This window comes from Branchiostoma belcheri, unplaced genomic scaffold (assembly GCF_001625305.1).
Source record: "Branchiostoma belcheri isolate BF01 breed outbred unplaced genomic scaffold, Haploidv18h27 scaffold134, whole genome shotgun sequence".
In the NCBI taxonomy this organism is placed as follows: Eukaryota; Metazoa; Chordata; class Leptocardii; order Amphioxiformes; family Branchiostomatidae; genus Branchiostoma; species Branchiostoma belcheri.
In genome coordinates, this window is record NW_017802758.1 from 296,803 (window position 1) to 311,557 (window position 14,755).

At 39.3% G+C, this 14,755-nt stretch overlaps 1 protein-coding gene across 1 annotated transcript; it reads left to right on the forward strand.

The window, feature by feature from the left end:
- The first annotated feature begins 429 nt into the window (after positions 1-429).
- On the forward strand, positions 430-12,436 carry LOC109464197 (DBH-like monooxygenase protein 1). Its single transcript, XM_019761130.1, has 13 exons — positions 430-588; positions 1,511-1,594; positions 2,297-2,479; positions 5,612-5,714; positions 6,711-6,877; positions 7,148-7,339; positions 7,811-7,870; positions 8,227-8,363; positions 10,228-10,339; positions 10,514-10,585; positions 11,070-11,145; positions 11,844-11,909; positions 12,342-12,436. Exons 1-13 carry the CDS (start codon positions 484-486, stop codon positions 12,434-12,436), a joined length of 1,452 nt encoding a protein of 483 aa, XP_019616689.1. The 5' UTR covers positions 430-483.
- Positions 12,437-14,755: the final 2,319 nt, after the last annotated feature.

The window sequence follows — 14,755 nt, forward strand, 5'->3', positions numbered from 1 at the left end:
GCTGGTACTACCCGTGTTATCTGGGCGTACCATGAGCAATTCTTACCTTTATAGTTATGCTGTTTTATAGGCTGGTACTACCCGTGTTATCTGGGCGTACCAAGAGCAATTCTTACCTTTATAGTTATGCTGTTTTATAGGCTGGTACTACCCGTGTTATCTGGGCGTACCATGAGCAATTCTTACCTTTATAGTTATGCTGTTTTATAGGCTGGTACTACCCGTGTTATCTGGGCGTACCACGAGCAAATCTTACCTTTATAGTTATGCTGTTTTATAGGCTGGTACTACCCGTGTTATCTGGGCGTACCATGAGCAATTCTTACCTTTATAGTTATGCTGTTTTATAGGCCGGTACCACCCGTGTTATCTGGGCGTACCATGAGCAATTCTTACCTTTATAGTTATGCTGTTTTATAGGCCGGTACCACCCGTGTTATCTGGGCGTACCATGACCAGGACCCCCCGCACGACACGGCGCTGATGTACCACGGGGAGACCCGGGGAGCACGCAGCCTCATGCTGCTGGACGTCCCGCAGAACAGGGAGATGCCAGACGATGTGCAAACCATTGACTTACTAAACACGGTAAGCTGAGTTATACACGTGTGTTTGGATTTGTGTGATCAAATGAATGAATGAATTCAATGAATGATTGAATGAATTGAATTCAATGAATGAATGAATGAATGAATGAATGAATGAATGAATGAATGAATGAATAAATGAATACCTTCATTGTACACATATACCCAATGGGTTAAGTACAGGTCACAGCAAAAGTATGGCATACAGATAAAGTTACATATATACATCATCAAGTAACTACAATTAGGTAAATTAAGTAAATTCGGTTTCTTGTTTTTTTGTAAATGACAAAAAGGTAAGAACAGGTATGTTTCAATATAGAAGGTTTGTCTATTAGTAAGCTCATTAAAAATATAAATCTTTACAGCTTAGATGTATGACGAAGAGGAACATAGATTGTATCAGATTATATCAAGTTCTACCCTCTCTTTGTTGTATAGTTTACATTCTGTTACAAAATGTTTCTCATCTTCAATTCTTCCCAGATCACAGTACTAACATATTCGTTGTTCTAGGGGAGTGTGGTTATGTCTACCAGTTATGTCTAGTGTTACCAAGTAGTTACCATTTGTCAGGACTGTTTATTTATTTGTTTATTTGTTTATGAGAATTCACCACATGTACAAACATACAAGTGGAAGGGAGGACAAAACAGGTGTATTGACATCTTTACAAGTTGTCCTCCCAAAAACAATAATATAAATACAATACAATACAAATTACAATGTCGAACAATTGTTGACATAAAATACAAAGTCCTACAATAACGTACAATACAATAGTCAAAAAAATGCAATACAATACACCGCTATAAACTATCATTCGTTATTTACAATTGTAATGATATTTAAAAAAATCTAAGAATACTAGCGTAAATATCCAGCGTGTTAATGTCAAATGATAATTGATATCGCCTCTACAGTATAGCGTAATGAAGAAACAGACGGTCTACTGGTACCGCGGATTCAAGGTTCCAGACTTCGGAGGAAAAAGACACATCATAGCGGTATGTTCCACATTCTCCACTCGTTAAAGACTAGATCGAACAATGGTCAAAATCAAGCAAAACGTATATAAATTCTAGCTACATGTAAATAGGTATTGCATTATTATGTAGTAATTTTTATAGGATCCTAGTGATAAGTTATATTATCATATTATTAAGGGCATTAAATGACATTTTAGGGTTGCAAAACTGGATTTCTAAAGTCATTTTTTTAATATACTAATTCTGTCCTTCCCCAAATTGTTTTTTTTTACGAAAAAAAGGTTGTTCTTTATTATCGTACGCTGGTTCCAATTTTTTTATGGCATTCCAAAAATAAAGGGACTCCTTACATAGCCTGTATTCACGTTTTTCCCATCACCAGAATACATTGCGAAAACAGGTTTTGGGGCATTTAATGTCCGATTTGACCCATAGTAACTTAATTAGCGTTGAGCATAAAATGCCCCGACAGCTCAAAACACAGAAAAAAACAAGCTGTTTAACGTCAACAAGATAATTCTGGTGTCTTTCTGTCCTATTATGCAAATGAGGTTTAGACCCCTGTTTTCGCAATGCATTATGGGGATGTGAAACTCGTGAATAGGCTACTTCAGGCGCATCAAGTTTGAGATTATTAAAATGTGCTCGGGAATGTCAATATAATACAAATTTCTATTTAACACTGGATTGGATGTCTTAAACACATGCGCTTTGTTCCAGTTTGAACCAGTTTTACAGCCAGGTCACGAAGGTATGATCCATCACATGGACCTGTACACCTGTCTGAAGGACGTGGATCCAGACATGTATGATGGCGTCCAGCACGCGCGTCACAGCCACGACTTCCCGGAAGATTGGCATTCTTGTAAGATCAGACTGGTAGCCTGGGAAATAGGAGGAGAGGTCAGTAGTGTTACTTAGGCCACAGCAAGTAAATTTTATGGATGGCATCCTCCGCAGACTCCAAATATGATGCAAGCAGGCGAGAAAAAGACGGGCCGAAAAAAACAGGTTCCTACATTTTCAAATTTTGACTCAATCATTGTACAAATGGTTTTGATTCAGTGGGAACATCACATATACACAGCCAGCATCACATATCACTGCATCAAAGTAAGAACAGAACATTAAATCAGAGCCTTTTCTTGTCTCCTCTCTTCATAGTTATCTGCCATCCACCTTCCGGCATGGCAGCAGACATCTTTGCCCATTTTCGGCATGTTGACCACTGTCAGAAGGCAATATTTTTTTTCCAAAATGAGATAAAAATAAATGCGCGTGCTGATTTCATCCATAAAAAGTACTTGCTGTGGCATAATGCAACTACGTTTGCATAAACCAACGTTGGAGGTCATCACTTCTCGACGTCAGAGTATTCAGGGGTGCAGACGTGGGATCAGACCACCATCTGCTGGGAGCAAGGGTGAGGCTAAGGCTGAAGAAGCTCACAGTGCAGAAGAAAGTGAAGCCGTATGCAGCTGAGAAGCTCAAGGACCCTGAGGTCAGTCAACAGTACAAGCTCGAACTCCAGAACAGATTCCAGCTGCTTCAAGACATGGGGCCGGACTTGGAAGACCAGTGGGCACTCTTTAAGGAAACAGTCACAAAGAGTGCAGAGGAAACCATTGGGAGAAGGCGTGGTTCACGGAAGGAACAATGGATACAGGGGCACACCTGGGAACTTATTGACGAAAGGAAGAAGACAAAAGGGCTCAGAGATAGAGCAAAGACCGAGGAAGAGAAAGAACAAACAGACCACCAGTACCGTGACCTTGACCGCCAAGTAAAGAAGAGCTGCCGTGCAGACAAAAGACACTGGTTAGACAAGAAAAGCGCAGAGGCTGAGGAGGCAGCCAAGAAAAACGACTCAAGGACCTTGTACCGTCTGGTGAGGGAGCTCTCTGGAAACTGGAACAACTCGAGTGTACCAGTGAAAGACAAGAGCGGAAAGACACTGTTAACTACAGAAGAGCAAGACCAACGGTGGGTTGAACACTTCCAGGAAACGCTGAATCAACCAACCCCGGACACCCTGTATGACTTTGGTACAGAGGAAACAGCAGAGCAGCTGGATGTCTGCGAGGAACCAGTCAGGAAAGAGGAAACGGAGGAGGCCATTAAAGCAATGAAAAGTAACAAGGCAGCAGGACTGGACGAAATCTCGGCTGAGATGCTTAAGCATGGAGGGGATTGTACAGTGGAAATGCTGACCCAGGCTGATGAACCGCTGTTGGCAAGAGGGGCAGGTTCCTAGGGACTGGCAGGAGGGAGTTATCGTGAAGCTTCCGAAGAAAGGAGACCTCTCCAACTGCAACAACTGGCGGGGAATCACTCTGTTATCCATCCCTGGAAAGGTATTCTGCGCAGTACTCCTCAGGAGGTTGAAGAAAGCTGTGGACTGCCTGTTAAGAGAGGAACAAGCTGGTTTCCGCAGCAACCGCTCCTGCACAGAACAGATATTTACCCTTCGAAACATCATCGAACAATGCCTGGAACACCAAACACCGTTAGCTTTAAAATTTCATTGACTTCAAGAAGGCGTTTGACAGTATCCACAGAGAGACCCTCTGGAACATTGCACTGTCATACGGAATACCAGCCCGATTTGTCAGGATCTTTAAGGGCCTCTATGAAAACTCAAGGTGTTGTGTGAGAACGGAGGGAGGGACAACAGACTTCTTCAACATCATCACAGGGGTCCGACAGGGTTGTATCCTCTCCCCCTTCTTGTTCCTGATCACAATTGACTTCGTCTTGAGAAAGACCACTGGAGACGGGAAGGAGGGCATTAGGTGGAGGGAAGAGTCCAGACTTGCGGACTTAGACTTTGCAGATGACCTTGCTCTGTTGTCCGAGAATAACCAAGGCCTACAGCACCTTACCACGAAACTGGAGACCTCTTCTGGAAAAGTTGGGCTACGGGTGAGTTCGGAGAAGACCAAGGCGATGGAGGTGGGAAACCACACAGGTCAACCTCGACTGAACATCACTGTCAACAACAGCCAGGTAGAGGTCGTGGATCAGTTTACCTACCTTGGGAGTGTCATCAGTAACAGCGGAGAAGTAGAGCCTGACATTAACTGTAGGGTGGGGAAAGCAGCTTCTGTGTTCCGACGGATGAACTCCATCTGGTCAGCAACCACCATCAACCTTGACACCAAGCTCCGACTATACAACAGTATTGTCCTACCCACTGCAATCTACGCTAGCGAAACCTGGAAATGTACAGCTAAAGCATCCAGAAAGCTAGACGCCTTCCACCAGAGAAACCTGAGGAGGATACTGAAGGTGAGGTGGCAGGATCACATAACGAACGATGAGATCCTAAACAGGACCAAGTCCAAGCCTCTGAGTACCATCATAACAGAGAAAAGGATGCAGCTGGCAGGACATATCCTCCGTCTGCCCAGCAGAAGGCACTCTAAGACAGCGATGACTTGGGTACCCCACAACGGCAGAAGAAAGAGGGGAAGGCCGAAACACACCTGGCGCAGGACCTTCCAAGATGATCTAAGAAGGGCAAACATCCCCTGGGAGGAGGCGGAGACAGTGGCCGCTGACAAAAAGAAGTGGAAGCTTGCTGCCCGATGTGCCATTCGGCACAGGAGGAACTAAGGTCTAAGGTCTAAGGTAAGGTCATGAATATGAAACACTTCCACTGCAATACATAGGAAAGTCGCCAGGGTGTTGATTACTGTAAGATCAGGCTGACAGCCTAGGAAGTAGATATAGAGGTCAGTAGTGCCTAACTCTTTAAGAAATTAAGGCAGTTATCTGATTTTGCCTGCGTTAAAAACTGAGTTTTAAATACTGGTAAATACATGACTGTTTTGCATAAAGAATCTGTCTAACAATTTGCATTTAACACTCTTGGGATTGCTACAATGCAACTTATAACGGACTTCCCTAGATGTTTAACAATTATACACTTTTTAGTAATAAAAAAATCCACCCCTTCTATGACTTTACTTAATTACATATTATAATATATTTTAATCAAATCAATGGCGTGCATGTTTTTTCTTAATTATACAGGGCATTTACTACCCAGAAAAGGCCGGTCTTTCCGTAGGTGGTCCTGACGATCCAACGTTCTTTGTTATGGAGACACACTACAACAACCCGCAGCATAAGACTGGTGAGTGCATTATAGTCCTGACAGATACTGTTTAAAAAAGAATTTTATATTTTCAAGGACATTCTCTTTATTATCCCCTCTCTATATAGTGCTAAACGATAAACAACGTTTGAAAAAGTAGTTGGTATAAGCAAGGACATTCTCTATGTCATACCCTTGTTATACGTTAATTGTATGTTACTATATGCAAATATACCTGTATGTTCTTAAGCCAGACTGCAAATCACAACAACACACAGTGTGGTAGTGTTTGTTTTGTGTACGTTGTTAATGTTATTAAATCAGTTTTTCTAACATAAAACAGTAGACATATTTCTTGACTTACAATTGTTTTGGCAGTGCATGCCCCGAAAGGTTATTACAGCTAACAAAGAGATGGGAGTGATGAAACAACGTACAAAATATTAAATTCTAGAAACATGTTATTTGCTTTTTAAACTATGTCTGGTAGGTTTAGCTTTTCAGTGCTATAAGCCGCGACATGCATTATGTCCCACCTTTTAAGTGCTCATGACACAAAAATATGACCTTAACATATTGTACTTAACATAACTAGTATTACCTGGTAAACAGACACATTTATGATAAATATGCACGGTTCTCCTGTTACATTCGAAGTTCTAACGCCCTACATTGGAAAAGTCAGCACAAGCCAGTCCTGGCAGACGATTTGCATCTCTACATTTTAGTTCTGCCTATCTGTAGTTTCTCTTGAGCTGATGTCACCCAGTGATGTCAGCTCAAGAAAAAGCACAGATATGCAAAAATAAAACATACAGATGCAAATAGAGATGCCCGAAGTGGATAATCGGGAAGCTTGCTAGAGAGTCTCCAAAAATCCACCTTAGGAAGGCCAGGCAAGCTCAATTTCTCAGTCATCGTGATTGGAACAAACATCAAGTGACTATTTTTGTATGTACACTTCTCATAATTATTGTATTTTACAGCCTTTTTTGTTGTCATTTGGTCTTCTTTTGGTCTCATTGTTGTACACAGGCATAGTGGACAGGTCTGGTCTCCGGTTACTGTACACCTCAGAGCTGCGGCAGCACGACCTGGGCTTCATGCAGCTTGGCATGGAGGTGGCACGGACACTCATCATCCCGCCTGGGAGTCAGGCCTTTGTTACAGTCGGAACTTGTTATCCAGACTGTCTGGAGAAGGTAACGTTTTATTCGACTTGTACCACGTGAGTTTTTTCCTCACATAAAATGGTACATACTGCTTTCTCTGCTTAGCACGCATTATTTGAGAAAGAGTGTGGGTGTTATCGAGGTAACAACTTGGACAAGTTTAGCTGTGTGCAAATGGTGTTAGGAAGTTTAACTTCCAAATTATATCCCTCCACTATCTACATAGTCGGAATTATGATAGCTAGGTATACGTATTTAGTATGTAACTACGGATCTTTGTTGTGGCAATGTCTTCCACAGGCAATGGAGGAAGAGTCCATAGAGAAGATCCACGTGATCGGCGTCCATTTCCACACTCACCTGGCGGGAAGGAAGATGAAGATGCGCCACGTGCGGAACGGAGTGGAACTGCCGTGGATACGGAACGATGAAAACTTTGACTTCAACTTTCAGCAGACTGTCAGTCTACAGAAGGAGGTAGAAGTTTTAAAGGTATGCTTGTAAACTCCAAAAACTTCAGGTTTTAACTAACAGTTGGGATTTTATAGTCAATATGTAAAAAGTTGAGTCAGCCCTATTCCATAATTAACTGATGTCTGCGAGGTAAAATTCTGCTTGTTTGGTATAATTATTGGGATATACATATGAGCTAAATTGTTATTGGGTCATATGTAATAAATTATTATGAAATGATAATCATAACTTGAATGTCTTTACATAGAATATTAGAGACAGTTTTGAATACCGGCGTAGTTAGACGTGCTGTAACTATTTTTTTAGTTTGAGATTTTTGTTGCTTTTCACCAATTGAGAGGGGCTGATATTTTTAAGCAATCAATACACGGCGCAGATTAAAGAACAATAAGAAAAAAAATTCGATAATGAAAATGATGACTTAAAGACAAAATACAGGCGCAAACGTGCAGTTAACTGCAAACCATGTGATCTTTTTTTCTGTTTCAGGGCGACTACATCATAGTGGAGTGTACGTACAATACCACTGACAGGCGGAAGGTTACATACGTGAGTTTCTCACAATCAAATCTACTTTCAGAATACTACTGTTTCCACTTATGTACATCCATTGCGATGGCTGCTTGTAATTACACTTGAATCCCTAGGGCCACAGAGAATGCTTGATTGTTGCTAACCTTTTCATAACATATCGCTAATTTTGATTTTGCAAAAAAATTAGTTTAGAATCAGTAAGAAACATTCTGAATTCGTCAGACGAAAATGTTTGCTTCAGTTGCCGAAGGTATAATATTGTGGATTTGTCTGTAATGATTTCTAAATCGTTAGTTAAAGGTGACTTCCGTATTTCATTGTCATTAGTTTCATACCGTATTAAAGACTACTGTTGACATATTTGCCAATAGGGAGGCCTGAGTACGGAAGAAGAGATGTGTTTTGGTCACATACTTCACTACCCGAACATGAAGCTAAGACGGTGTAAGAGTAACCCACACAAGGCGTCTTACCTGGCGGCGCTCGGGGCCACAGAAGTTACCTTCAGGTGCTTTATATGGTTATATTATAGCCTAATTGCATCAGTGTTTCATGCCTGTGAGCAGCTAATGGATATCCTTATTAGGCAACACCAAGTTGATTTGTTGTTTCTCGGATCGCTCTGTCCATTTTTTTCTGATTTAAAACAAAAATTAGGTTTTGAATCAACTGTAAAATGCTCAACGAAATAAATGTTTTGGACACAACAGTCGAAGAACGTCCCTTTATTCATAGTCATTAAAATTTTTCAATATAACAATGCAACTGTTTCATTAAAAGTTCAAAATCTATTGTTTAAATTATTAACCAGCCTGGTTTGTTGATTTAATGGCTCAAATCGTAACATTTCCGGCTATCACGGGGTGCCATGGGCTTTTTTTTTTTATTTCGCCCTGTCTATTCATATTTTTTGTCCTGAAAAATCCGAGAAACAACAAATTAAATTGGTGTGACCTTAAAGTATCAATTATGCACATATATACATACTAACTAGTACAGAGACACATTTCTAGTGACCTTAGACAAGCTGTGATGTTTTGTTTACCGTTTCTCCATCAAAGAGAAACGAACAGAAGTGGAATTACCTAATGTACACCAGTGCTAGTGCTAGTTTTATCATCATCCTGTACATGTATATTATCTGTTGTGTCATGTACTTAATCCTGTGGGTATGTATGTACAATAAAGGTATTTATTCTAATATCAAGATCAACAATGTTAAGTACATGTTACAAAAGTTTATCCTGGATAAATAGTGATTCTCGGATACTTGGATACTTAATAGGCATCATCGCATCTTTATTAATTTTGCATCGCACACCGCTAAATTGGGAAGATAGTCTCATTGATACTACTATTTCCTCCTCGTGATCTATATACGGCAACACGTTCCTGTCTTGCCCCACTACCCTCCATCCGGATCTTCTCTGGTCATCTAATCAAAATAGCTGAGGCCACAGCAAGTAATTTTTTTATGGATGGCATCAGCGCGCGCATTAATTTTCGACTGATTTTGAAAAAAAAAAACGAATGTTGTCTTCTGACAGTGGTCACAATGCCGAAAATGGGCAAAGATGTCTGTTGCCATGCCGGAAGGTAGATTGCCGATAACTATAAACAGACGAGACAAGAAAAAGCTCTGATTTAATGTTTTGTTTCTTACTTTGATGCAGTGATATGTGTATATGTGATGTTCCCACTGAATCAAAACCATTTGAACAATGACTTAGTCAAAATTTGAAAATCTAGGAACCGTGCTTTTTTTGGCCTGCCTTGTTTTTTTTGCCCGCTTGCATTAGATTTGGAGTCTGCGGAGGATGTCATCCATAGAATTTACTTGCTGTGGTCTAATGTCAAAGATGCGTCTTAGACAGTTGAAAATGAACGTCTGTGTTGAATACAGTCTTAATACAACGCTGACTCATAAATGCCGTAAACGGCTAGCATGTGCCGGCTAGTCCTTCGTAAAGGTAGTTAAGCACTACCGCATATTCACAATACCTGCTTTGTATTCGTGTTAGAAGCATTTTTTGGATGAAATCGTACTTAAATTCGTCCACACGCACTTGTTTTCAGAGGATGCCAGCCATAAAATTAGGTCAGCGTGGCCTAATACCGACACAAAAAAATACAAGACTCCAGGATAACCAGGAAAATAAAAACGTATAATATATATATTTTTTTTATTTACTAACCAAATTTCTGAAATAGAAATGATATCATTAATTCTTATCACTAATTCACATCATTCATATTATTAATTCATATCATTAAAAGACAAAACTAGAAAGATGTCTCTGGTAATGTTTTCTTTAGAGAAATTCTATCAAAACAACTTCATTTTCCTTTAAATTGTCCCAAATATTTAACAGCGCCGCCGAAAACGACTATGTACCCACCCAACCTCCTCACATGGCTGGTAACACCATACAAAAACTACTGCACTCTATCGACTGGGATGAAAATACCAGGCAAACATTCCAGGTAAGAACAACAAAATGATACACATTTCAACAGTCCGTTTTCATCCGTTTTGATCATTGCTTCTAAGATTTTTAGCCAGTGAAAAAATCATTATTCTGTTTAGCGACAAAAATGCTTTTAATATTTAAGAATAGTATGACTCCTTAGTTTGTCCTCTTGCACCTTGTTTTTCAGGCACTACAGAGAACCGGAAACACGTCTGTTACCTGTATGAAGAAAGACACTAGCGTTGAGGCATATCATCAGGTAAGACTGATCTGTAGTAAAACGTTGAACTATATTTTAACACCCAATTTATAGAGAGATCAAATTTTCCGCGACCACTGTCGCCTTCATCAGGATAATTAATGACCAATCACTTCACAGCGTGGTCTCGCGAGAGTTACGGTTTACAAACACGTGACCTTATTCACACGAGAGTTTACTGATACATGTACGTGACGGTCATTAATTATCCTGATGAATGCGACAGTGGTCGCTGAAAATTTGATCTCTCTGTAAATTGTGTGTTGTCTAAAACTATTGCTACATCTAAAACTATAATAAAAACTATAGTTTTAGATGTAGCAATAGTTTTAGACAATTAGATTTCATTATGTGCATTTTGAAGTTATTTTTATTAAATTTATACTCTATTTCAGAGTTCTTTAATGTTTGTAACTTGCAATTAGCCTTCGGGCATGCATTTGCAATAAACTCATTAAAACCCTCGTAATCCTTTCTTTTAAAGCAACTGATCACCATGCGTGAGCCACCACCGCTCATTCTTTACCCATTTGAGGAACAAGACGTCTGCAAAACACCACGTAAGTAGGAAGTAGACAGCATTGTTCTTTGCAGGGCCAGTGACTGTCGCAAGGTGGCGCAACACCAGAGGTTATATCGAAGGGATTCTCATCCAATCATACCGTCATCAATGTATCTGTGTGCCGTGCAAATTAAACAAACGAAAGACCAAGGCCACAGGAAGCAATTTTTATAGATGACATCAGCGCGCGCATAAATTTTCGCCTGATTTTGGAAAAATCATCAAAATCATTGCCTTCTGACAGTGGTCACCATGCCGAAAACGGGCAAAGATGTCTGTTGCCATGCCGGAAGGTGGATGGCAGATAACTATGAAGAGAGGAGACAAGAAAAGGCCCTGATTAAATGTTTTATTTCTTACTCTAATCCAGTGATATGTGATGTTGGCTGTGTATAGATGTGATGTTCCCACTGAATCAAAACCATTTGTCTAATGGTTTAGTCAACATTTTTAAATGTAGGAACCTTGTTTTTTTCGGCCCGCCTTGTTTTTTTTTCGGCCCGCCTTGTTTTTTTTCGCCCGCTTACATTAGATTTGGAGTCTGTGGAGGATGTTATCCATAAAATTTACTTGCTGTGGCCTGATAAAAGAAACGGAATTTACAACTATAGAAAATGATAGATTTCTATCATCTTATCAAACTTTTACCTAACATCGTGCATGGACATGATTTTAGTTCTTATAATTTCCTTCTAGGTACAATGATGGGGGCTAAAAGGACCAAGTTGCACAAGGGATTAGGGAAACATGCCTATAACAAAGGTTGGTATCGAGAATTTTACAAGACGTTGAAAAAAAACAAATTTAACATTTATACGAAAGTTTTGTACATTTTGTTTATGTCATTAAAAGCAAATAAATAAATTGTGTCGATAAAAAAATTTTATTCATAGTTAAGGAAAAAATATTTGATTTCATAGTTATAACTGCCGGGGTTTTTATACTTGATCCATTTAGTAGGTGAACATCATTAACTTTAACATTCAGATGAGGACAACATTTGTTTCATCTAAGAATAGCTTTCTTTGTTAAGTCTGTAATTAGTTTGAAGGTATTGTTAACAAACTCATGTCGTGCAAATGGTGGTATTATTGTCATAATTGATTATATATATTTATAGCTAAATTTTACATCATTGGCAATGGTTTGAGGTCATTTATCTCTAGCTGTAAAATATAATTTTTGAATCAACAGCACACGCAGAAACCAAGAGTGGAACAAAGAAAGCACAGCGGGGAAAGAAAAGGAAGAACAAGAGGAAGCCGAATCTTTCAATTTGGCGACGCTAATGACAAAAGAACAAGTGGCAACGGATGTACCAGAACTTCGTCATAGACGGAATTTTGAAATATAGAGTACAGCGTATGTTTATAAGTGTTGGTAAAAGTAAATATTGAGCAAGTAAAAACTCTACTATCTTTCACAAGAAATGGGACTTACCCAAAGTTTCGACTGTACAACTATGGTATTTGCAAAGGAATAAACAAACCAACGGTTTTGTGACGTCACAGTATACTGACGAAATACGTGGTTTGGTGAGCAGGGGTTATATGTTGCAGAAAGTCTGTAGCACCCCCCGTCTTCCTTTTGGGATGATTGTAATGAGTCGAATTGTTAACTACTGTCAAAGATTGTACTTGTGCAATCAAAATATCAGTAAGTTTTTTGTATTGATATAATGTTGAAAGTTGCTTTATAATGCAGATACTATTTTAGCTCTGTAATATGTGCATTTACAGTCTGGATGTTGATAATGACACGAATACAACATGGTAGAAAAAAATCTAAGCAGATGTATTCTATCTTATTATTTCATTTCATTTATTTCGAAACCTTTTAGCCCCGAAGGGCTAATCTTCCAAGGCTCAAACAATTAAAATTACATAATTACAACAACATAGTAGAAACATTTAAAAATACATACATACATACATGTACACCACTAAGTACTGAAATGAAAATATATAAATATTCAGGGTCTCCGCAGAATTTTTTGGGGGAGAGGTGCTCACCTTTTTATGTGGGGCACCTAGCACACGATGCCGCACGTCAGGGTTGGGAGAGGCTGTTGCATTTTGCCCTTCTGAATTGAAATTTGTAGCCTTCTCCTGCAACTTGAGTTGAAAATCTGACTAACTAAAGACACAGAAAAGTTAAGCCCAATGGAATACACATAAAGAATATAAAAAGTATAAAAATATATATAACAAAACGTATAAAAATACATGTCAATATAACAATGCCAGTTGTCAGGGCAAAACTACAAACATGCTTTTTTTCAATTTTTAATCTAACCAAAAATACATGAAAACGCAAAAAAATACCGCTAGGATGCCCACAAAGGTATTCGAAATTGTAATGTTTATTTCTAAAATGAAATAAAACTAACATAAGAAAATAAAAAAAATAAAAAAATGCAGTGTTTAGAAATTAATTTTTTTTCCAATTTAGTTTTGGTTTCAGTAATCGACATTTTATTGTACATTTTTCATAGAGTAGTAGTTTATACTATTTTTAGTGAATAATTCTAACTTGATCCACACATAGGGGTGCTTTAAAGTCAAGTAACACTGGAATGATTTTTGTTTCCTGAAAAGTTCTGTTTTGTGAATATATAAATATATTCTTAATGAAATAATTAAGATCATGCATAAATATGCAATTTGTGTCAAATCTTAGCGAGTATGAAACGTAATCATAAATCCTTGGTCACAACCCGCCGTGTGTGCCTTTTATCCGTAATTTTTTTTTTGGGAGGCCACGTCTACTGCGTTTTTCTGAAAACGTGGGGAAGGACTTGCATGTGCAGTACATCAACACACGTCACTTTCACGGTTGCACAAAGTGTGAGGATGTCGTCTTCAGGCTACGTCTGGCCCTGAGCGGTTGCGTGCATTGTACGTTGTGCAAGTATTGAGTTGTACGTGCTTACAACGTACGATCTCTGTGCGATTGCCACTTTACCGTATAGATGCGGTACACGTACCGGTACGTACATGTACGGGGCACGGGCGTCGTCTGACTCGTACAGGGAATGAAGACACATCCCCCACGCTGAGAAAGTTTTACATGCACTTAAAGTGCTACGGCGTGTCTCCCAAATCCTTAGGATTTCTTACGGTGTTGGTATTCACCACTAACGGATTCTAAAAAATTGCCGACGTTGTTACACGTAAACAGCACGTATTTGCACGCGCGGCTGGTTGTGACAGAGGCTTAAGCTCTTAACCCTCAAACACCTGAACGGGGTCCATTTGGACCACAGGCGTATATTTACCTTCGCCAAGAAGGTTATGTTTTCAGTAGCGTTTGTCTGTGTGTGTGTGTGTGGGTGGGTGTGTTTGTGTGTGTGTGCCACATTTGGAAGTTAAGTGACTTTGAACATCAATAAACATTTTTAATGAAGTATCATGTAATTCAGTACAATTTTGCCCTTTGATATGATTTTGGACGTTTCAACATCAATATTCCTAAAAAAGAATGACCTCTGTTATTCAGCTATCAGAAGGAACCATTTTGTAGTAGGGGTGTTTGTACCTGTTTCTGGAAGTTGAGAAGACGCAGTGCCTTTAGCTCGATGGTTGCTTGAAGCTGTAAGTCCTCGGACA